This window comes from Elgaria multicarinata, chromosome 4 (assembly GCF_023053635.1).
Source record: "Elgaria multicarinata webbii isolate HBS135686 ecotype San Diego chromosome 4, rElgMul1.1.pri, whole genome shotgun sequence".
NCBI classification, from domain to species: domain Eukaryota; kingdom Metazoa; phylum Chordata; class Lepidosauria; order Squamata; family Anguidae; genus Elgaria; species Elgaria multicarinata.
The window spans coordinates 121476867-121502708 of NC_086174.1; the positions used below are offsets into that span (position 1 = coordinate 121476867).

General features: G+C 41.2%; 1 protein-coding gene across 2 annotated transcripts in view; it reads right to left on the minus strand.

Moving 5' to 3' along the window:
* Positions 1–25842, minus strand: part of DLGAP2 (DLG associated protein 2) — a 305540-nt gene that overhangs the window by 12490 nt on the left and 267208 nt on the right. For both annotated transcript variants that reach the window (XM_063125108.1, XM_063125107.1), the window contains 3 exons: positions 22054–22403; positions 11336–11421; positions 10379–10794 (listed from right to left, as the gene is read on the minus strand). In XM_063125108.1, the coding sequence (XP_062981178.1) occupies positions 10379–10794; positions 11336–11421; positions 22054–22403 (852 nt within the window). The remainder of the gene's footprint in view (positions 1–10378; positions 10795–11335; positions 11422–22053; positions 22404–25842) is intronic.

A 25842-nucleotide genomic window follows, 5' to 3' on the forward strand; every position in this document is an offset into this window, starting at 1 on the left:
AATGGAATCCCTGGCTGGCAGAAATCCCAGCCCCCGACATAAGAGCTGCTTCCAGCTGCACCAGTATTTTGGTACTTTGCTAGTTCAATAGTTAAAGCATTGTGATGCTAACAACTCAATGAATATAGCTCTGGTTTTCATGATTTCACAGCTTTAATCCTGGTGAAATTTCCTGGTTACTTGGAGCAAGTAAGAATTTTCTCCAGCCAGCCAAGATAAAAAATTGCTACAAATGATTAATATAAATATATTTATTAGGGGGCTTTAATAATTTAGGTGGACTACCAGTGGACTGCAAGTCTGGTGTAATGAGAAACTCTTTACGAACTTTTGTCATACTGGCCAGTAGATTACTCTACACTAGTAGAGTATACATGTTTACTCAGATATAATCCCCATTGCTTTCAATGGAACTGATTCTGTGTATAGGGTTGCAGCCATAGTCATAAAGTATGTTTTATTGGCTTTCTGATTTTCATGGCATTCTGAATTGTTTTAATTATACGAATGTATTAAAAAATAGTTCATGATATTTAACTAGGCCATATATCTTTATATGTTCTGTGGACCTGGTTCCTACGGGCAGAATTGGGGAATGGTAAAAGTAATGGAATATTTGCCAGGAAATAATATTCAGCATTTCTTAATCTTCATTTTCAGAATATATTATGTCCTGTCAATCTAATGGATCTCCTTGAGGATAAAGTGTGTGTGTGTGTGTGTGTGTGTGTGCGTGCATGTGTGTTTGGGGTGGGGGGAACAACAATAACAAAAACTGAACTGATTACCTATGTCCAAAATTGTGACTTTTAACTTTACCCATGACTTAGCATGTTTAATTGTCATTGCAATGAGCTAAGAAACTGGGAGGGATTCCATCAGCAAAGACTTAAGTAACTTATAGTAAGCGTCTATTTTGCGGTCTTTGGTAAACCTGTTAAGCTTTGTTTTTTTCAGCAGGACGTAACAGGATCCTCAATGACTTTTTAAAACTTTGCACATCATTTTGCAAATTTAGGCTGCTACAATCTAACAAAACCTAGTTGTGACTAAATGCTATTGAAATCACTTAATTTTGAATATCTTCCATTATGCTGTTTTCAATGGGACTTATAGCATTTCCACTGTATTCAGTGGGGCTTATCCACAGGTAAGCATGCATAGGATTTTAGCCTTAAGTCATGGCTAATGTTTGCTGGATTTTGCCCATATGGTGTGAGTTTTCATATGGAAACTGCAGACTACCAGCTTCAGCTATATCCAGATGGGGAATCTGTGCCCCCCCCAGATGTTGCTGGACTCTCAACTCCTCAGCCCCAGCCACTGTGGCCAACAGTCAGGGATAGTGGGAGTTGTAGTCCAACAACAAATGGAGAGGCTCAAGTTCCCCAGCACTGAAATACATAAGTAAACTAGATAAGAAAGTGTGGCTGATAGGCAAGCTGGTTAGATCATAAAACTCTTACTGAATTTGGGATGGTTCATTGGTTATTTCAACTCAGTGATGTTGAAACAAGGAAGGGCCACTTCACTTGTTATATCTTCTAGGTTCACTCAATTATACTTGCTTAATTTCATTAATTAAAAAGGTGTAGGCTTGTAGCCAATGTTTTTTTTAATGAAAAATATTGTTCATTGGAATGCGTTTGCCCTTGACCCAGTCTAATGAACAAATGCAGAGAAATTACTGAAGAGGAAGAAAATGGCATGAGAGGATGGAAGAGGTTGGCACTGAAATGGCAGATGGATGATAATAACAAGGATTTCTAGTGGATTTTTTAAAAAAAACATAAGCAGCACTTATGTGCATGGTTAAATATCTAAAAAGTAAGGAGTCATCATTGGACACTGAGTTCTGCTTTATTAAATGTAGACCTCATTCATATTGATTCTCAAGCCAGTTCATCCTGAAAGCCCTAGCTGAGATTGACCCTTAATTAATTAATTTATTTATTACATTTCTTTACATTTCTATACACTTACATCAAGCATTGTAACTGTTTCAGTTGTAATGTAACTTGTAGGACAGCGTTAATTCAGCCCAAATAGGCATTTTCTTTCTATTTGAATAAGAGAGGTAGAGGCCATTTTCAAGTACTGAAAAGGCTGGATCCAGATTTAGGCTGGATCAACTGCCCTGTTGGTAATGGACTTCCCCACACCCTACTTCCCACCATAGCCTCTTCAACCCCCTGAAAAAGCTACACAGAGAGTGAGAAGACCCTACTGAATGAGGTGAACAAGTATGTGGAGGAGGGGTGATCCCCCCAAATTGGGGGGAGGGATCTTCCATGAGAAGAGCCCTTCCTCTTGTGGAAGGTCCCTTCTGTTCATGGAATGCAGATCCTGGATCCAACCCCATGTGTTTTCCTATCCAGAATTGGCATGCTGTGCCTAGAAAATTACCTGGTCCTTCTCAACTTGTCCCAATGAGACACTTCAGAATCTGGGAAAAGATTAGGAGTGTCATCACACGGGGGAAAATCGTGTTTCCTTACCGTCATTTCTCCATACTTCCTCATTATTCCCGGAGGGGAAAGAAGAAATAAACAAAGACCATGTGGCCCAATCAGGAGCTGTTTTATTCATGCTGCTTTTCTTGCATGCAGCAGGAGATCATGGCAGATTCCGTTTAAAAAATTAGTCTGATTAAAAGGGGTCTATTTTGTGACAGAAAAACAAGCAGGAGGCACGCAGGAGGTGGGCGTCGTTATCTAAAGGATGTGCGCACATCTGTAAGTGGGCAGTAGTGAGCGTTTAATAAAACACTCATCTGATGAACCTCTAGAAGAAGGCCCAGTCTGGCCTAGTTAGACTGTATAGTCATAGCAGCAGTAAAAGCACAGGCTCATCACCAGGATTAGGTGACAAGGAGAAATGGCCCACACTTTTTCCTTGCTCCATGAAAATAGTTCAGTGGCTAGCCAAAATCGGCAGCAGTACAGAATAGTAGCACATGCTTTTATTTTCCAGTCTCAAAATCCTGTAATGTAAAACTGGTTCCAATACAGCCAGAGTCCTGACATTGGGTGACATGCCACATTGTGTGAGAGGATTACCCCTTCCTTCTCAGCCTGTTGCACTTTGAACTGATTGCCTCGAAGTTTCTTGTTTTTCTCTGTTCTCACTTGGACAGCTTTGTCAGCACTTGCGCTAGTGATAAGAGTCTAATTGGCTTCAATGGGACGGCACAAAGCTCCAATCAATGTTCTTAGCTATAAATGGATTGTGGGTATTGCAGCATAGGTAGCATGTATGGTAGAAGTAGAGTGCATTGATCTAAATCAAAAGCCTGATCTAAAATGTTGGAAACATCATATTGATTTTCCTTGCGTCAAAAGGCTGTAGCTGTATAGTCTGGGCGACTGTAGTTTTTATAGTCAAAACAGCCTGCTGGTATTCAGAATGGCTGAAGAATGGCCCAAAGGGAATGATGCTACATCACGGGGGGGGGGGGGGTTGGAGTGGGATGGCGGTGGAGGAAGGATGGCAGCCAGGCATGTTACTACATGATGACACTGTTTCATCCTCATTTGATTATCCTGCAGCAAATGGGAATGTTGCCAGACTGCTTTGACTGCAGCACTACTGTAGCAAACCTTTTTATTATTATTTTAAAGTAAGTGGTAAAAGGATAAAGCCCTCTGCCACCTCATCTTAAATAATGGTAAACACACACAGCAGTTAAAATTAATGGATGTCTAATAAAAAGTGTTGTCTTAAACCAAAAACAAACCTGAAAGCAAAATAGGTTTAAGGAAACTGGTAAAAACAATATATCAAAATTTGGTATAACTATGCCTGTTAAAATAAAATCATGTATTCGTAGAAAATACATTTAATCTTAAAACAAGTATGTACACTTAAAATTTAAACAGAATGGACCACATTTTGTTGGTCGGCTTGAGGAAATTCTGTCGGCTTGAGGAAACGAGAATGATATGGTGATAAACCCTGGTGGGTTCCTTTCTAATTGTGTAGCCGTGGCTCCTTCTGTAAACTTAGTTGCGTCATACTGAGGAAGAATCTTCGAAACAGCAATTAGTACTGGACTACTGTTTATATAAAAGACGCTTCATGTGAATAGTTCACTACATGTATATTAGATGTTGATATTGCAGGCTTTGTTGTGAATGTTAGTGTAGGGTGACCATATTTGGGAAACCAAAAAAGAGGACACCTAGTGTGTGTGTGGGGAAGCATCTTTCTGAGTCCTGCAGAAAGTACGTTATTCCCCCGCCACCTTAAAGAACCCGATTGGAGTGGAGGAGGGGAAAGGATTTCATTCTGCACCACCACCATCCACTCCAATTGGGGCCTTTTCTATAATGTCCAGGAATGACCTGCTTTCCCCTTTAAGACCTCAATTGGAGCTCGGGGTGGGGGAATGACGTGCCTCAAGAAAGCATGTCATTCCCTCCTGCCATGCTAATGGCAGCCTTAAAGAGGAAGGTGTGTCATTCCAGGACATTATTGAAAATTATAGAAAATCCCCCCTGACACCATGGAAAGAACAAAAACCAGGACAAATCCGGGGAAATCCTGACAGTTGGTCACCCTATGTTAGTGTGAACATCCTATAAATATTGTTGATGTGCCTGTTCTTTATTTATTTATTTATTTATTTATTACATTTTTATACCGCCCAATAGCCGAAGCTCTCTTTGTACATTTCTAAAGTTTCTGAATTATTCATCTATGAAAGTTGTTTTGATGTCTTTGTGGTTTGAGTGTTATCACTCTTATTATGTTGTTTTTGGTTTAAGACAACACTTTTTATTAGTCTTCTGTTTTTGGGGTGTGTGTGTGTTAACCCCCTCTTGTTTGAAGGGGTTACAATAGCAAAAAAATAATAATGGATTACAGACAATAATGTTTGGGGACTACTTTTGCCCCCCCCCTCTACCCGCCCTCCCCAACCAATGAAGAAGCCTGGGGTGAATATTTGCATTAAAACAAGCACTTTGAATTGTTCCTGGAAATGAACAGCAAGTAACTGAAGTTGTTTCCGAATTGGTGAGATATGTTCTGACTGACCAGGTCCAGTCAATAACCTTGCTGCTGCATTTTGAACCGCCATTTTGATAGTAATGATTGCCATGGTAACTTCAATAGGAATGGGAAGCACATCTGGTCTGAGTACAGCACACTGAGCCATATAAAGAATGCCTGGTTTAAAATGAGTTAAATGACATTTCAGTGCATTGATGTTAGCTCTTCACTTTTCCGAACCTGGTTATAATGGCTGGGCAGGGGATGGAATGGCCTGAAATCTACATTTAAATCTTGTAGGGTTGTTTTTAAATGTCCATTTGAGTGATCTGCTGTCTGCTTCTAGCAACTGAGGCATTACCTGGGTGACAAATGCCTTATAGAATGAATTGCATCTTAATGCCTACTGGCATAAATGTTATTCAATAAAGTAGAATGAGATACTGCAGATTTATCCCCCTGTGCCTACTATTATGCTGAATTCAGAGGTCTTGCTATATGTTCTATTTGATTTTGCATTACTGTTTTCTAAAGTATCATTTTCTCAGAAGTACTTTTTAAATATATATTTGACTTTAAATCCTAATTACTCCGTGATAGATGTTTAATTTTAAAAGATTAGTTAATTAAATATATACTGCCTGACATGCACAGTGTATCCTGGTAGTGTACAACAATAAAACCATAAGAGAAATGCAATATACTACAACATACTAAAACAAACCAAGGCCTTCAACTAAAAAATCAAATGGCAGCCATCACAAATCATCAAATGCAGAGGAAAGAAAGCTCCTTTAATATATATCCGGGTAAATTGTGTGAAAGTCTTGTGTGAGTTTATTGATGGATATCCTAAATTATGTATTGATCAAGGATTTTATTGCAGGCAACACATATTCAATTTAGTTTAATTAGAAAAATTAATGACTACACTATTATACAGTGTACTTTGCAAAGTGTGCAATATGTGCTTCTAACCTGTCAGTCACAAAAGCACATCAGGCACATTATTCCTGATCCTTTCTTGCTTTTTGATGCTATTGCCACTAGAGATGTATGGAAAATTTGTTTCAGTTCATTTTTTACCAGAATTTACCAAGTTTGCATCTCCTGGAACAAAATGCAGACCCAAATGCAAAGTGCAGTTGAACTCCCTACTACTCTGGGGTGGCAATGCAGTTCGCAGTACAAAAAAAAAGCATAAAAAATGCATCAAAAATGCAAAAAATTGCAAAACACCTGTGCAAAAAATAGTACTTTTAAAAAATGTGCACAAACACTCTTGAATCAATGGCAGAAAATGTGCATAATTGATGCGTACACTTTTGGGAAAATACACATGAAATACGCACAAAATTCCATGCAAAAAGACCAAAAACAAATTTTGCAATCTGATACAAACACAAGCTTTAAGGTGGAATTTGGAGAAACTTCACGCACTTGAGTTTTTCTGACTCGTACATCCCTAACTTCCACCAAGCTGATTAAAGGACCATCTTCTTTAGAACCTGTTTTGTTTGTGTATCTACACAGAAGGGGGGGGGGAGTTAGTTTCTGTACTCTGTTATACTATGCTATGTTATAGACTAGAAGGAAGCAAACCTAGCCTGTTCCTTTAACATAACAATGGGTATGAATATGTAGGTAGGAAAAAACAACATTTAACATGGACACAACTATGTGTGCATAGACTCTTGCCATGTGACTAGCGGCCCTACAAAAGGTAGGCTTCCTAGTCACATATAATAATAATAATATATTTATTTATTTATTACCCACCTCTCCTTTTGGATCGAAGGGGGGAACAACATTAATACAGAATCAATACATCTTAAAAATTCTTGATTTTACATTGATCTGGATAGGCCTGCCGGAAAGGCTAGTCTTTAAAGCTGCCTTAAAATTACACAGAGAGTTAATTTTACGAATCTCCTCTGGCAGGCCATTCCACAATCTGGGGGCGACAGAAGAAAAGGTCCTCTAGGAAACTGATGTCAGCCTAGTTTTAGCTGACTGAAGTAAGTTCACCCCAGAGGACCTGAGTGTGTGGGCTAGATTGTATGGGAGAAGGTGATCCTGCAGGTAACCTGGACCCAAACCATTTAGGGCTTTAAAGGTAATGACCAACACTTTGTACTTTGCCCGGAAACTAATTGGCAGCCAGTGGAGTGACTTTAATGTTGGATCCATTCAAACCTTCTATTGAATTCCAGAAGTCAGAAACAGAGTCAATCAGTATGAACTGGACCTTAACCAAGTGGAAATTCCTTTTACAGAACCAGTATACCTCAGTCACCAGAGAGAAATAGTAATGGCCTGCTGCCCTCAATGTGCTTGTGAGTTTCCCAGAGGCATCTGGCAAGTTACTGTCAGGTACAGAAAGCTGGACTAGATAGATCTTTGGTCTGATCCAGCCAAAATATTCTCTGAAATTGTTGGATTGTAGGTATGGATTGTTTCTGCTTTGAGATTAACATTGCTTTTCACATCCTAGATATAAATTTTGGAAATCCACATACATTTTAGCAAACATACAGTCAGATTTTAATGTCCTTCCCTCCACAATATGAGCTGCCTTAAAACATCCCACTATTTAGGGAATAAAGAGCAAAACACATGAACCAAATGAGTTAGACTGTGGGTCTGTTTTCATTAATTTTGGAAATCATTCTCTTCTAAGAATGCAGAAAAATATGTTTGTGACCAAAAGTGAATTAACTATACATTGCAGATGAACTATTACTGGTGTTGCTTGGCTGCGTATTTAGAGCCCTGGAACCTCATTGTACAAATATGCATTCAGAGAGCAGCCTAGTCTTTCAAAACATATTTCTGCTTTGACAAACCCTTTAGTGGTAGAAATAAATTATAAAAGGGTAACAGCATAAATGTACTATCTCTTAAATATAATCTAGTTATATTTTAGAAAAGATCTTCTTGGGCTGCATTAATATATAGAGATGAGCAAGCATTGACATTTTAAATATACAGATTCTCCTATAAAAACCTGCTGGAAACCATATTTCACCATAGAAAATGGTGGCAGTGTAATAGAGTTGCCTTGAGTCAAAATAACTTGCTCTCATCCGGGAGTATTCATATCACGCATGTCGATCAAGATGCATTTCAAGCTGTGACAAAATCCAGAGTCTGTCACAGCAAATGACAATAAAGAGACCACGATAAATCTGTTAGCCTTTAAGATGTCACAGGAATCTCTGTTATTTCAGGCTGCGATTTCACTACCATATCCTGGTACAAAAGTGTCAAACTGTATGTGATAACACTCCCCCTACCCACACCATGAAAACAGGTTTTTTTAACAAGCTTAAATGGATTCAGAGACCGCATCAATTTATTTCCCTACAGATGAATTCACAATTCCTTTAAGAAGTCTTCCTTCTGAGATAAATAATTTTCTATATTTTGGTTGCAGTCATACGTACACTTAACTCATAGTAAACCCCACTGAACACAACGGGAATGACTTTTGAGTAAATGTGAACAGGATTACGTTGCAGAAGACGAAAGGAATTCTTATGTTAACTGGTTATATATGTTGCATACATAACTGACTGAAGTACTGCAACTGCCAACAGCAAGATTTTCTTCATACAAAAAGACAAAATAGATATTTGAATTGGAACTAGATTGAGCAGATTTCCACAACTTTATTCATCCACAATTCTGATATTCCTTGGGTTTTGGCCCACTTGTCTTTATTTATTTATTTATTTAATTAATTTATTGCATTTATATCCCACCTTTTTTCCTCCAAGGAACCCAAGGTGGCGTACATAATCCCTCTTACTCTCCATTTTATCTCTCAACAACAACCCTGTGAGGTAGGCTGGGCTGAGAGTCTATGACTGGCCCAAAGTCACCCAGCGGGTTTCCATGGTTGGGGGCTAGAACCTGGATCTCCTGACTCCCACTCCAAAACTTTAGCCACTACACCACACTGGCTCATCTTCAGGCAGGTATTGAACCTTTTGGAATGCTGATCATAGCTTCTGCACACCAGGCAGAATTCATTTAAAAAGCTAAAATTACCTACCATTTCCCCCAAAATATTTATTATTAAAATATGTTGTAATTATTATACAGAATGCAATTGCACTCCTTCAGGAAGTAAAACACCCATATTTAAAAACATACACATGCATCCATGCTCTTGTAACTTGCAAAAAATGTTGGTGTGAGCAAAAAAACCCAACCCATTACATTAACAAACAAACAACACTTATTCTGCGTGCGCTTCAGTATTTTTTAAAAGGTATGTCATTTATCTTTTAAAAATGGCAGGAACACAATTCATCTCCTGTGGGATTGTTGTTGTTGTTTAAGTAAAATAGTAAGAAATTATCTTGGGTCACTTGAAGTTTTAAAAAACTGTGGTAGAACCCAACATCATAAGTTTTAACTAGGCTTGCTTAGCTTTAGATTGGATCGAAATAATTTTCCACTGATGGAAGGAGCCGTTTTCTCCTCTGATGGAGGAAACTCCTTCCAACAAAGGAAGCGCCACTGTTACCATCCCATTGTTTTTAGTAGCAAGCAAAGCTTGGCTTTCCCACTTCCTGTTCTACAGAGGCAAAGTGCCCTCTCTCGGGCCTTGTGCTTCACGACATTTTACAGGGAAGGAGTGGATGTGTCTTATAACTATCCATCTGCAACAACTCTACTAAATTGCTATATCAGGTTTAACACTGCGTTAGATTCTGTTGCTGTCGGTTTGAGTCGATACTTTGCACTAGGGAGGTCCTGACACTTCATCTCGTGCTTCCAGTTTTCCACAAAATGCTGTGTATATAGATATATGATGTACAAATATATTACTGTGCAAAGATTTCAATGTGTAGATATATCGATTTACAGATATATCGACATTTGGCTAGTTACAGGGAAGCGTTCTTGGGATACCTCCCACTATTGTTTAGAGGGAAAATGGGCTAGCAAAATTGTTGGGTGGGGAACTGGCTACTCAAGAAGGCTATGCTCTTTTCTGAGGAGGCCTCATTTCCTTTTCCATGGAACAGGGAACAGAGGGAGGTGGGAGAAGAAGGACCCCAGGATGACGTTCATGTAGGCTGCCGGGACTCTGCCCAGACCGTCGGAAAATAAAGCAGAGTAGAGCGCTGTGTGACTACTGTAACTGCCTGATTTGGGAGAAGCATAATCTGCTTTTTCCAGCTCTGTGGACAAAGGTCGGATCAGAGCCAAAATCAGAATAAAGCAGAGAAAAGGTGGAAGCGGTTCTCACTGGGTTGCTGTGAAGACAACCCTTACCCTAGTGATCACAGCAACAATATAAAAACTGAAGTTTATAAACATCTTAAAATAAAATTAAGAAGGGATGGCATGAAACATATAGGTACGCTCTTACTTTCTTCTGAAAGATCATTTTCTTCTGCTTCTCTCTCCATCTCTTTACACCATCCTTCCATCCTCTTAGTCTCAGTATGTAGCAACTTCATAAACCAAGATCCATCCCGTCGACATGGAGACATCCGTCCTGTTTCAACGGCCTCAATAGCTGGTTCCAACCAGGGCTCAGGTGGTGGGAGATTGGAGGTGTCTACCTGGGTCCTATAGTCTTCTCTGTAACTAAACAGCCCCTGTGTCCGTACAGTTCTTACCGCACCATATTGAGTAGGGGTGCTAGGTTCTGAATGCCTCTGGAAAGAGCCGCCAAACTGAAGTCCCTTATCTTCCATTGTTATATGTCCTGGAAAGCCTTCAAGTTCCAGGTCAGCTTGAACAGCTGCTGTGACACTATTTGAGCGCTTAAACCGTCCATGTCTAGGGAGGAATGGAAAACAACATATAAATTGAGATAGAGACAAAAATACAGAAAATAACACAGTCGCTCCTGCTGCTGTTCTGGAATCATGATAATTCAGAAATATTAATAAAAACGGTCATGACGATTTGAACGAAGTATATGAATGAAGCACAGTCCACATAGGATAGGTTGTTACTATTGATCTAAAGAAAGGTATCAATGAAAATCATTCAAATCACATTTGGAAGCAAATATTGATTTCTTCCCACAATACTAAACACAACACATCATTTTGTAAGTGAACTGGAAAAATCTTGCAAATGCTGCAGTGACTCACTTTATCACTGAATTTAATAAAGGCAAATAAATGAGTTATAAATCTTAAGGTTTAAAATAGAGGGTGGTGCTGAGAAAAGGTTGTTCATAGTTTGTAACAACAGTAAAATACCAACACTTAAACACACTTGGGCATGTCTTCATACATGTGCATACATATAGTACCTCATACATATTATATATCACACACACACACCTTTTTTGGTTCTTTTCTTGACATACCTCTTATCATCTTCCACTTGCACTCCAACAGAATGATACTCCCGAAGGCCTCTGCTCTCTGTATCTGAATCAGTTGCTGTTTCCACCTAGTTCAACACAAAAGATAAATCTGCAGAAGTGAACATTGAAGATCCGGAATTATTATTATCACACACATTTAAACTAATGTTATATTGTTTCCTTGTGTCTAACAAACAAGCATGTTTACGGATAAGGGTGTCATGCTGATTTCCATGCAACTTACTTGCAAGTAGGTGTGCTTTTGATCACAGCATAGGAACTGTCTCATGAAGTACAATATTTTGAAACATTTAGTGCCTGGTGTAAATAGTGTGGTTCTTTCTTTTACAAAACTGCAAATAACCTCTGTTGTTTTGCTTTGTAATTTTTTTTCACAAGGTTTGGAAACTGTGTAGGCTGAACTCATGGAGTGGGATTGTGGTTGCTATCTGCGCTCCCAACCTCCACAGGTTCAAGGGCCCTGCCTGTAAGAGAGCCTACGCATGCACAACGGATATGCACAGAGGCACTGTCTTCACATTCTGAACTCCTGCAGAAAAAGGGTGTTGGATCCACATGTTCTCTTCCGTGAATGGAAGGGTGCCTTCTATTTCCCCTCACAGCTCCCAGTACCACCTCCCATGCTGTTCCAGAGAATCCCCCAATACTCCATAACTGCGTGGGAAGTGGCACTGGGACTTGCAGGGGCAAAGAGAAATCTGAGAAAATTGCCAGCCTGGCTCCTTCCTCCAGCAGCATCAGAACTGCTGAGCACAAGTCTGGATCCAACTCTCGGTTTCCATTTACATGAAAAGGACCATCACACATACAACTTGCTCTGTACACCCAGAGCCCATGAATACGTGGAGGTCATCAGAGAGGATAGCAGGCATGATTTGCTCAAAACATCATTACCCCAAGAATTTCCAGTCTTGTAGTAGCTGATTAAAATTGAATTTTAATTAATATTTCAAAAGTTCTGAATGTTAAATTCTTGGTGCCAGAAAACCAATACAAGAGATGTAGTTATCATTTTGTGCAGCTTGCCAATGCTGACACTGACTAAATACCCCAATGATTACTTCCACATTTTAATACCTTTCGTTTGCTTGCCATGCCTAGAAGCAGAAACCAATGCCAAATGAGGATTTTCTATGCAATTTGGCAAAGTAAACATTTTAGTGCCAAGTGCACAAAAATAAATCTGGGCAGTGAAGAGAGAAGGAAAAACACTAAACAATATATGGAAATGGGAGCTTTTTCTTTCCAAGTAGAAAAAGGGTTACCTATAATGGTCACAGGTTAAAAAAAATCATGGTCAACTTTGCAATAATCATAATCATAGTAATAATGATGATGATGATGATGCAACACTTTAGAGTGTTCAAATCAAAGTGTTCAAATATATTACATTGTTGTAATTATGCTTCACAGACATTCCCCTAGATGTTGTATTTGAGAAACTGCTATTTGGATTTAGAGTTTGTCCCATCATCTCTATCAAATATATCAAGCTGTCTTTAAATCTACAAATGCTTGTATACCTTACTTAATGTTCCATATTTATTCAGTAAATAACATGTAAGGTCAAACCAATCATCTGCAGTAAAGTAGACTCATCTAAAGTAGTGTGTGCCGAATAATTCTTTCACCTTTCTAGTCTAAACCAGTATGCACTGAAAATTTCTTCCACCGTTCTGGTCCATTCTCATTCATTTTGATAGAAAATAACGTGTTTTCCAAAAAAAAAAAAAAATGTTTAAGGAGAAGAAAATTTCAGAGAAATTCTGATGGGTTGGGATTGGGATCCTTGTGCTTACCTTATTTGTGAGGTGGCTGAGGGGTGTGTGTGAGTGTCCTGTCTTTCCTTGTACAATCATCGCTCCAGTGGTCTGCAGCCTCCCTGGCTTCAATTAAATCCAGGGGACGTTGTCATGAGGTAATTCCTCCCATGGGCCTTTTTCCGATCAGGAAACACGGGCAGCTGGGGAGGCTGCAGAGTGATAGAGTGAAGTGTAGTAGAAAGGAAAAAAAGAATACACACAGCACCATTGGCCACCTCACAATGATAAGGTAAGCTCAAAAGCAGCACCAAAAAGAAGTCTAAACTGCCCTAAGACTGAGCCAGAAAAACAGTTGTCTGTTTCATGGGAGAACAAAACTTTCAGGAACCTGGAATACAAGTTTTGGCACTCTTCTCTAGCACTGAACACAACACTGTCCCCCACAATACCCAGTACAGCGCTTGCAAGGAAAGAGTGGCATTATAAGCATCTGCATTAGACACAACCAACCCACAGAAATATTCAATGTTAGGAAGACCAGGGGGTTGGTGCTAAAAAATAATAACTAGAGCTGAGCCAAAATTTCTCAGAATACATTTTTCTGAGAAAGTTCTGAGTTTTTCTTTTTCTTAGAACTGTCCCCCAAGTAGAAGGTCACTTTGAAGGATTTTCTCCACCGTGTGTGTGTGTGTTGGCTACCTTCAAACCACACTTCTCCCCACTCTCTCTCTCACACACTATACCCTGGAGCAATGCTAGGTATGGGGAATTGTGCGGGATGCAAAATGGTGGCCAGGCTGCCAACACAAACCCTTAGGAAAAAAAGAAAGAAGCTGTGTGCTACAGTTACTGCTAATGATGAGCCCCACTTCCAAGAAACATCTGGAACATTTTTCCTTTCCCTGGAGTACTTTGGTGAACTCCCCCACATTTCTTTGTCTACAAATAGGATGAGAGTTGAAGTCCTTGGTTTATAACATACATACATTCCAGGCTGTTAGGCCATTTTTATAATCCACTGCAAAGGGTTCAGCTTGTGAGTCGGTTCTAGGGCTTGGATGCTGTAGCTTCTGGTGGAAAACTATACTTTCTGAACCCCACTGGTACTGTGTGTGAACAAGGCTTCTTCACTAATCTAAAATATGTCATGATGTTATTATATCACATTCTGTACATTGTTGTAATCTCCCCATCATCCAGGAGTATCATTTTATTACTTGCACTATTTTGCAACAGGAAGTCTAAGTCACTGGCATATATTGTGCTACAGAATGAGTACTAATTATCTAATAAACTATTCATAGATGCCGTGGCAACCAAAGCTTTAGTGGGCTCTGATTGTATTTCCCCCTCTGCAATTTGAAGTTCAAGAAAAACTGGAAATAATTTGGAAAAGGCAGTGATAAAGGAAAGGTGGATACACATTTTTGCAGACAGCCTACTATATTCTATTTCTGCTAGTGTGAAAGATTACCAACACAGTTATTTAACACCATTAAGACAGGAAAATATACTGTGAATTATCAGACTGCTATTGGAAATATGACATTGTATCATAATAATACATTTAATGCATTGTTGGTAGAATTGTAATAATATATCTGTTCTTTGGCAAGATTACTAAAAGGGAGGTATGAAATGACAGGATATCATTTATCACTGGAAACTCTAATTCATTTTGCTTGATTCCTAGAAAAAATGTACTGAAAGTATTTGACATGTATTATTGACCATAGCTAATATTAAAACGGAAGTGACATAGACATCTCTAGAAATATGGTTGTATTTGTGTTTATTACATTTGTAATATCTTCCTTAAACAATATTCAGAGAATGTCTAATCCTCACAGTAACCCCGGTAGTCATGTCAGGATGACAGAGAATGGCACATCAACCGCCATCCAGTGAGTTTCACGCTGAAGACCAGCCTTGAATTTTCTGCATCCAAACGGCTGTACTTCAGCCCTTTAGAGTGTAATAGGCAACTAAATTCATTAACAAATTCTCTAATTAGTTAGCAAAGTAAGAAATCTGTAGGAAGATGAAAAGGATGGCAAACAAATTAGTCGTGAAAAAAATGACTTAATCCCATTGGAATGGATCTTGGAATTGTAATCCAAAACATACCAAGTTGGGGAAGGTTAGTCTACTCTTAGAACACGATGACATTGTCTTTTAAACGAGCCCATGCCACATGAGACTTAGGCGTGTGGTGACAGTCTCAGTGCAAATGGCAAGGTAGTGGTATGAATCCATGAATGAAGTCTTGTGACCTTGCTGTTGGTTGCCCCCCCCCCCAATATAGTGAAGAATAAAATGAAGCATTCAGTGTGGATCCATAGTTTAGCAGAACGGATAATAACACATATGTATTGCGTATTATGAAATATTATGGTCTCAGACCATGGCTGCAACAGAACTGCTTCAGACTTTATATGGCAGCTGGGTTACCCTAGTATCATCAATTCCTACAGTGAATATATAAGATGTAAAGAAGAGGTGTACAACCATTAAGCAGCTGACTGCAACTTTTTTTCACGTCCCCTAACTGTTTAGAGGTCTGTTTAGAGCATCAACTTCATGCTTCACATGATTACTGTAGGAAAATACCAGCAGAACCTATCTCCCATGTAAATTGTGAAGTGTGTCTAAGGCCATTTCTATACCAGCCCGAAAATCCAGGCTGGTCACGGCCGAGTCCCTGTACATCGAAATGATGCACAGGGATGTCCGGGGTCAAGGGGGGATGAGCACGAGTTTTCCGAGGGATAAATAATCCCTGGGAAAACCCAATTCTTCCTGTGGTCTTGGGATCATTCCGAGACGATGGGATGTGTGGGCGCCCATCCCAGCTTCTTTCTTCCTCCCCGTGAGTAGCGGGGGTCAGTAGGGGGAAGAAGCCGGGATGGGAGGAATTGGGGGGGGGGAGCTGGGTCGGGTTTTTTTCTCTTTTCACTGGGACTCAAGTGCTCTCCAGCTCTTCTTCTTTTTTTAAAAAAAGGTGGTCGCGACGGGTGTGACGCCTGGGATGTCGCATGGCCGTTTGGATGCACGGTAACAATCCCAGAAGCAGGTAAGTCCAAGTTCGTGTCCCCTGTGTCCCTCTACACCCTTATGGTGTAGGAAGGGCCTAAGATAAACCTTAAACTAAAAGGAAAATAGAGGTGGCTGGGAAGAAAGCTCAGTTGCAGTGTTACAGATATTCCTGGGTGGATCTTTAAAACAGAGATAACATTTTACTTATTTTTTCTAGTTGACTCTGAAACTATAATGTGGAACAGCGTTGATGGCACTATTCCCACTGTCTTGAATACTGTATGCATGATCGCTTATTCGTCTAAAACTTTTGGTTCTGTAACTGCTCTGTACAGAATTCCTACTAGACACAGTAGGTGATTTCCACTGCATCACTAAAAAGTTTAAATGAACAGTGTCACAGCAGCTTATTGCCTTAAGTTAAGCTGCATTCCTTCATACTGTGACTGTTGGTTTGCAATCCGGAATATAATTTTTATAATTCAGTAATTAACTATCCTGCTATGAATGGAAATATATACAGATGCAATGCAGTGCCACTGCACAGCCATCTACTAAGGAAGCTAGCGGTGTCGTTAATCAAATAAATATGTAAATAAAGCCATTTTCTCAGGTGTTTTAAATGCAGGCTTCCCTGGGAAACCAACCAGGTTTATGATACACCTGATTCCTGCATTGTAAACATTAAATGTCACACTATGCTTATCTATTGCAGCCATGGCAATACGTATGGCAAAATATATTTTCTTTCACAAATGGCATAGCTATGTAGGGTTTGGAAGTGACTGCAGGAATGATTTATCTGCAGATAAATAATTTGGCTAATTTTGTACTTCTAGTTTTGTGGGCTCCGTATTCTCAGTGGGATCCGCCAAAGGAATAGCTGCAGGAAGTCTTTGTCCTACTGAAAATATACAGTTCAGCTCGTTGTTCTATTTTTAAAGTAAGCCTATACCTTTGACAAATAATGTTTGTAATTTGCTGTACTTGAAAGCAAGCCATAAGGGCTGAACATTAGATGCCTTGTTGCTATAGAGATTCAACTGTGTCTGTGTAAATTGCTGGACAAATATATTTGCAGATTTTGTAAGTATATAAAACCAAACCAGCTAACAGAAATACCGATATAGCCTTTGTAAGGAGCATCACCTTAAAAGGAGAAGGGGGGGGGGAGAAAAAGCATTAAATGATGAAATGGGAATGTCAGTGTTAATTGTGCTGAAACAGCGATGGACAGGAGATGCTGGTCTGATCACAGCTTAGGACCCAGCCACCATACAAAACAGATGAGAACAGCTGTCAGCATTTTCCCTGTTTGAGCAGGGAAGTCTGAACAGTCCCTGAGAGTATCAAGCGATCCTCTGAGCTTTTCATTATTATCTGTCAAAGCCCTCCTTCTTTAAAAACAAAAACAAAACCTCATTGCAGTGTACTGCAGCGTGAATCGTTACAGCTCCACACTTAATTACTGCCTAGGCATACAGAAAAGAGCTGACCTGATCATTTTATGTTTATGCTAAATTGCAAGCCCTACATTAGCTGTAGCAAAGTCACCTCACAGAGGTAGAGACATGGATTTCTATCAGTGGCATTTTATAAGTCCAGGACGCTGAATAAAATTGTACATTATGAACCCCTGGAATGTTCATTGCAGAAGTGCTTTTAGAAGATCTCTCTTAAATGAGACATATCTAATCATGGTGCTTTTTCATGGCATCTCTTTAAACCCAGCAATAATTATTGTCAGCAGAATGGCTTTTGTTTAAAAGGGACAGTAATTCTACTTAATGAGGATGGTTTTTAACAGGGCAACCACCACTCTCCATTACGTTTGAGACAGAGCAGAAGATGATTGTACTATCTTGGGACCTGCATACAGTTTCAGCATTTACAATGCTGCCATATTGTGATCAGGAACAAGGTCAAAAATGCAGGAGCTGAAACTGAATCAAATATTTGGGGTGCATGTTTATTATGCAGCATCAAGGATTGCCCTCCTGTTCATGCTTAGGAAGACCTTGAATCTTTATATAGGTCACACAGATGACTTTTAATTAATTGTTAATTATTTTCTACAGCCTTTCAGTGACCATACATCTGATATTGCGACAGCTCCTTAAAAAACCCCACCCTACTTTAAATTGTAGGTTAGCATATCCAATCCCTTGAATTTATTTATTTAATTTATTATTACATTTATATTAGGGGTGTGCACAGACCCCCCGCTCCACCCCGTGGGCCGATCCGAAAATTTCGGATCGGCCCGCTCCGCACCGCTCCGCCCATACTCCGCTCCGCGCTGCTCCGCGCTCCTCCGCCCATACTCCGCTCCGCCCATACTCCGCTCCTCTTCGCTGCGGAGCTCCGGCTCCGAATCGGAGCTCCGCAGTGGAGGGGAGTGGTGCCAGGTAAGGCCGGGAGAGGAGGGCGGGGGGGGGGTAGCGGGCCCTGCTGCCGCCGCCGCCTGTGCGGCGACGGCGGCAGAGCCTGGTAAGGGACCAAGGGGGAGGGGGGCTTTACCTGCCTCCGTCCGCGGTCCGTCGGCTTCTTCAATTGAGCCTGTGGTTCAACCAGGAAGTCTGGGCCGCAAGTGCGGCCCAGACTTCCTGGTTGAACCGCGGCTCAATTGAAGAAGCCGACGGACCGTGGACGGAGGCAGGTAAGGGAGAGGAGGGCGGGGGGGGGTTTACCGGGCCCTGCTGCCGTCGCCGCCCGTGCGGCGATGGCGGCAGAGCCCGGTAAGGGACCAAGGGGGAGGGGGGCCTTACCTGCCTCCGTCCGCAGTCCGCAAGTGCAGCCTAGACTTCCTGGTTGAACCGCGGGCTCAATTGAAGAAGCCAAGGGACCGCGGATGGAGGCAGGTAAGGGAGAGGAGGGGGTTTACCGGGCCCTGCTGCTGTCGCTGCATGGGCGACAGCGACAGCGGCAGGGCCCAGTAAACCCCACTTACCTTTCCGGCGGAGCTCCGGATCGAGGCGAAGGATCCGCCTTCACCTCGATCCTCTTCGCCACGCTCCGCCGGCCCCCCAATCCTCTTTGCCTCTGCCTTAAGGGGAGGCGAAGCACCCCGCTCCGCTTCTAATTCACCGGTCCGATTAGAAGCGGAGCACATCCCTAATTTATATCCCACATTTTCCCTCTTGCAAAGAGCCCAAGGTGGCTTACATAGTCCTCCTCTTCTCCATTTAACCCTAACAACAGCCCTGTGAGGTTTGTTAGACTGAGAGTCAATGACTAGCCTAAAGTCACCTAGTCAGTTTCACAGTTGAGTGGGGACTAGAACCTGGATCTCCCAAGTCCCTGACTGACACTCTAACCATTACACCATTAGGTAGACATAGGAGTTTTGTACCAGCAATGTTGTCCACTCCTTTCAAGAGTATACAAAAGTAGTTATTAGCAGTAGTTATAACTCTTCTGGCCCATGAAGCATCATATCTATGATGCCTGGTAATTTGTCACCTGTGCTAAAGGAATCATCATTCCCTCCATTTCTGATGTTCAGAGGTGAGTGCTGGTGTTTATGTAGTGAAACCAGCACCATCCACACACAGAAGTGATGTATTAGCAGGCTGTGGGAAACCCCTTGATTTGCAGAAGGCTTTAAGGGGGGGAAAGTACACTGTGTGGGAGGAATCCCGTCCCCCCAAAAACAAACTAGTGAGGACCAAGAGTGCTCTTTATCTACAGAATGCAGCCTAACTGTTGGGGGAGGGGACAGAAAACCAGGTGGGAGTGGAAATGGAATGGTCAATCAAGGAAAAGCACATGGCTGACTGGAACAGTGAACAGGGGCACTTCATGCTGCATCACTTTGTTGCAGACAGGGTTGGCATCAAGGGTAAGCATGATTGGGCACCTGTTGAGAGCCTACATCTAAGTAGGAAGCCCACTGACAAGTTCCACCTGCACTTGCTCCTCCTCTTCACCACTGCAACCTGCTTGTTCATCTGCCACTTGCTCTGGCCCAGACAATAGTAGTGATGAGGGAAAAAAGCAGAAAATGTCATTGCCTACTTGCCCACTGGCTTTCTGCCCGTTAAGCAAGCAAGTGGTAGCAACAATGGGGAAAAGGATGCGAAGCAATAGCAGCTGGTGGCAGTGGGGGTGAGAAGGTAGACTCAGTGACAGGGCCCCCCATTAAGGGTGTTTTGCCCAAAGACCCCCCCAAAATCTGAAGTGAACACCAGTTGCAAGTCCCACTTGTATGTACAAAGAGGAGCAATAGCAGCTGGTGACGATGGTGGCTGAGTGCGTATTAGTTTGGAAGCAAAATGGGGCCATCTCAAAATTAGGTTGAGGTTTCTACACATTTGGGAGACTAGGTGCATAGAAGTATATAAATTGGTAATTTAAAAGCAGCAGTAAAGGGGACAGAACATCCCAAAGAGCCCAAGGATTACGCACGTCCAGTAGTCTCCAGGAGCCACGGGATGCATCAATTGGAAAACAAAACCAGAAAACCAGAGCAGGTGTGGCTGGCCTGCTGGAATTATCTAGATTACTCTCAATATCCTGGAAAAGGACATGCCTGGCTGGAACCCTGAACAGGAATGCTCCTGTTAGATAGTGAAGACATATTGCAATGTTGTGTTGCACGTCCTATTTGTAGTGCCGTAAAACCCACCAAGTATAAAAAGTATGATCCAACTTTTAATAATAACTCCAGTGTGTTGAGTATGTTGATAGCCATTCACTCTGTTTATCAGTGTATCTAGGGTGACCATATGGAAAGGAGGACACGGCTCCTGTATCTTTAACAGTTGCATAGAAAAGGGAATTTTAGCAGGTGTCATTTGCATGCATGCAGCACCTGGTGACATTCCCTCTTCATCACAACAGTTAAAGCTGCAGGAGTCCTGCACTCTTTTGTATCTGGTCACTCTAGTATAGCTCGTGCAGCTTTCACCTGGTGAATTCCCTTTTTTATGCAACTGTTAAAGATACAAGAGTCCTGTCTTCCTTTTCATATGGTCACCCTAGAGTATCACCAGTGGTAACATTACCATTTTGTGCTAAAGAGCATTCTGAGGCTTGATTCAAATATGCAGAATGGGGTGGCCCAGTCCTAACATGGGGACAATATCATAAGTTTCAAGCAGGGAAAGCATTCATTTGAAAACAGCCACTTTGTCAACAATTCAGTATGTCAGAGCTGGTGTGGAACAGCTTCCATACAGGGCTGTTTTCAAAAAATTGTCTGAATGCTGACGTTCTCAGATTTTCATGTGGGTGCTATATTACCTCATTGTGAACATTCAGATATGTTCTCTTTTTCTTAACCAATTACGGTCGGGGGGCAGAGAGAGAAATGTCACAATTAATGTTCTCTTTTCACCCATGCCTTCAGTAGTGTATATGGGAACATAACTGCAACAAACATCCTTAAGTATCAGCCTACAATGGATATGTACTTAAAACCCTACCATAAAGGACATACAGTGCAACGCAGTGTTCTTCCTTTGGTGGCGAAACAGGGAAGAACAATCCGCATAAGACAGGACCTCTCCTTCAAGGTCAAAAAATAGGAACCACTGACTGTAGTCAATGACTTTACTGCTGGCAGAACTCTATATAAAGGACTCTGAATTGAGAGTGAGAAAGAGAGATGAACATATTGTTCACCTGTGGCTGAGCAGTATAATTTTCATATCAAGCATTAATGACAGGTAACTCGCCTAGAGATATATTCATTCATTTTATTTCCAGGCACTGCACACTGGCTGAACCCTGTTCTGCATGGCTACATAGCCATGATGAGAATTACAATTAATGCTAAGCAGCCTGGGATTGTTGCTCAGGTTATTAGGAGCTGCTGAAGCCGAATGACTCATTTGGTTCTATTTACGGAGCTAAGGTGAACAACTCATCACAGAACAGATGTTAATGGCAGGCTACCTGAATCCCTATAGACGAACGCCGACTCCTAAGGAACTCCTCAGCTTTTGTCACAAGGATGGCCTTGTCGCTGGTTCGTACAGAGGTGCTCTGGCTCTCAGACAGGTGGCGTTGTGCAGCTGCGGTTTCCATGGCAAGGTTCATGGCCTTGTTACTGTCCAGACTGTCTGTAGAGTTGTACATCCCTCGACTGTCTTGAGGCCATGGGGAAATCCTCTGAGTCCGGCTATCATGATAGGCATCCTGGGTTGATTCTGTGCTGCTCTGTGCTGTAACTGAGATTAGTGGCTTAGAGGTGGTACGAGGGGGTACAGGCGGCGGTGTTTTTTTGTAACTCGTGTAAGTTACAGCTATGAGAGAAATTCAGAAAAAGAAAGAGGAGAAAAAACATGATTAATAAAAGAAGCACCGTTGTGATTTATGGGAGGGGGGAAATGGTCACAGACTGACTATGCTACTTAAAAGCTAGAGGCAATTACAAAGTATACTCATCTGTGGACCTCACAATCAGCACAAATTCTCATATACAGAATGGGTAGCCATAGCAACAGGTTCATTTCATTTCAAACAGGAAGCAATGACTGTGAATGTTCCTTTTGCTCAAATGAGAACCCTTAGCCACGATGAACATTAAAAAGAAGCTATTCTGAAAATAAGTTTAAAGGTAAAGGGAGGGCCAGAAATACGGATCTTGAAAACACATGTTGTTGATTGATGCACCCTTGGGCTACAAATAGTGTAATTCTCTTCCTAACTCCATTCTACAATAAATTAATGGATGAAGGAAAGTTTGTGGCAATACTCTAATGCACCCAGCTTCTCAAGACTTGGAGCAATAGAAGATAACTTATGTAACTTTTTCCACTATGGCAGGAATTAAAGTCTCTATAGAAACCTCCTGCTTGTACTTCGACTTAAGGAAGAGAATTTTTGCAGGAATTAAAGTTGGGGATGGGGACACAACAGTAACAAAAATTTTCTGTGATTTGACAGGGGGAAATGGTCAAAAATGGAATATCGTACTTAAAATCATTTTTTCTCCTGCACTAGGAACTGTTTTGCCCCTAGTGAGAAGGATGGCTTGATCAGTTTTAATTCTCCTTGTTTTGGCGCCATAATAAAGGCCTGGGAAAAACTGTGCAAACATTTGACCAAGTGGCAAAACATCCATTACACTGCAATCACTTGTAATGAAGCCCCAGTGTGATTCCTTCTTCACTACAAAGCCTCTACAGGAGGAGTGAAGAAAGAGTGGAAGAGAAGGGAAAAACTCCCCGCTGTAACTTACTTTTGCCTCCACTCCTTTTGGGGCTTCCCCCTCTTCAGAGAACCCCCACAAGTGCTTTGCAAAAAAGAAGAGTTAGTCATATATTTGCTGTCTAAAATTTAGCTTGTCCCTGGGAGGAAGCAGTACTGGAAGCCTTGAAAAGAAACATCTGTTGTTATTGTCATCCATATAAACCAGGCTTTTTGCTCTTGACATCTTCACTTCATTCACATTTCAATAATATATTGCCCAACTAGGGAACAGACTCAGCTTTACATGGGTTGGAATAGTCCTTAGTTTGATATAGTGAAGCCTTCAAGCAAACTTATCAGGTATCAGTTGGACACATTGTGCCCACCCTGGGTGTAGGCAAGCCCAGTAGCACCCCTAGGCATAGACCCTGCCATGGTGCACCCCCATAGTCCATAAGGGTTACTCCATGTCATGTTTATAGAGTCTTATCATCCCTGTCTGGGAAGCTGGCCAGCAGCAATGCTCCTAGTTGCCAGGAATAATGGGCAGAGATAGACAAGCTCCTAGAACAGTGCACCGAGTCCCAGCAGCAGAGATGCAGAATCAAAGTCCGAAGTCAAAGTCCCGATAAATCCCAAGGTCAAGAATGCAGGAAACACAGCATAGATAGTGGATCACAATGGTTGTTGCCAATGCTGAGTGCTTCTTCGAAGCTTCCTTTTATACAGAGCCTTAGCCTGGACCTACCCAGCTCCAGCTCTAGCTCATTAAGGAAACTTCCATCTCAACCAGCAATATAAGAGCAGTGTTCACAGAGCTGAGTTTCTGGCCTTCAATTGATGACTTTTCCTTGCAGGCCAAATTTGCTCTCCACGCCTCAGTCGCTGTCTTTCCCAAGGGTTGGGTGGATGACTTGCTTCTGGCTCAGAATCTGCAGCATCAGAGACTGGAGGAGGAGGGGAAGGGCCTTCACGGGGGGGGGGGCATCGTCCCCCTAGGGGGCCTGCATCCTCTTCAGCTGCATGTCCCTTCTCTTGCTATAATGCTGCCTCTGGAATATTCTCGGGGGAAAAGAGAGTCCACAACCTTAGGTAAGTCAGGTTCCTCCTCAGAAGAAGACTCCTCAGGAGGGGGCATGACATTCCAGTAGTAGGGAAAAGGCAAATGTGTACCTCTGTCCTTTCATATACTAATATCCCTTGGCTTCAAACTGTATCAACAGCGAAGCTATGCACTGATTAGGAAAGTTTTAATTTTTGTGAACCGCCCAGAGAGCTTCGGCTATTGGGCGGTATAGAAATGAAATAAATAAATAAATAAAGTCTGTCCCAGTGACTGAAAATGTTGCTACATGTTTCAGCCACAATTAATTAAAATCAATTAATTCGTTTAAAAAACAAAATAACCCAAGGTGTACACTCCACGGGTCTCCTTAGTATGCACACCAAGTTTCAGGTGTTTAGGTTTCATAGTCTTGGTGTTATGGTACTGACAGACAACCAAACACAGAGCCTCCTTTTTTATTGTTGATGAAACACAATATGTTAGAACAATTCGTAGCAGTATATTTTTTTATTGTGGAAAAATATCTTAGGTTTATTTGAGCAGAACGTTACGAGTCAAAGCAGCACTGACGAAAGATATTTTTCTGTCTGGGGTAGAACTGCAAAGTACATCCCCACTCCCACCCTATCCCAAGTCATGGTGCATAGAAGCCAAGGCCAGTCAAATAATTTTGGCACCTGAGGCAGACAATTCTACAACCACCAATTCTGGAAATAAAAATACAATAGTTACATATCTATCAATTTGGTGCCCTTTCATGACACCCAAAATCAGTTGCTTGAGGCAGCTGCCTCATTCTGCCTATTGGTAGGGCTGATTCATGTTTAATCGCACAAATATATTATATAGAAAACTAGACCCAAGTTGTAAATAGACCCTCAGCTAGTTTGGAATTATTGAATTAGACCCAGAGCTTTGCAAATTGAGTTTAAAGAGTTTTTTAAACCAATAGAATAATAATATAAAACATTATCCACTAGCCTGTAGCATTACCTATTTTTACAGGCAAATTGCAAATGGTGATTTTCAAAAAGCATGTGCAAATGGTCACTTTTATTCTGAAGAAAAAGCAGCAAGGGAGTTTTAATCTAAAATGTCCTCCTTATCTGGATCATGTGATGGTTTCCTACCAAAAATCCCACCCCCCAAGGATTTGTCCCTAAAGATGCTTTTTAATGAGGAAAAGCACTTTCAAGAGCAAATAGAACGGAGGGAAGTTTTGATGGAAAATTGGTGCACCAATGATTGGGAGATGTTGCTCTTTAATTAAAACACAAGTGGACATTAAAAAAAAATACTTTTTTAAAAACTGTATTCATCAGAATGTGTACTTTGGACCTTCTTTTTATCATGTTTATAGGATTTTCATGTGGCCACACTTGGTTTATTTAAAGGTGCCCCAAAAAGGGTTTTATCTTTTTGGTTTTTTTTTTGCTTGAGTGATAAACTGAGCACATGCAAACCTGTAAATCTAGAAGTTGAAC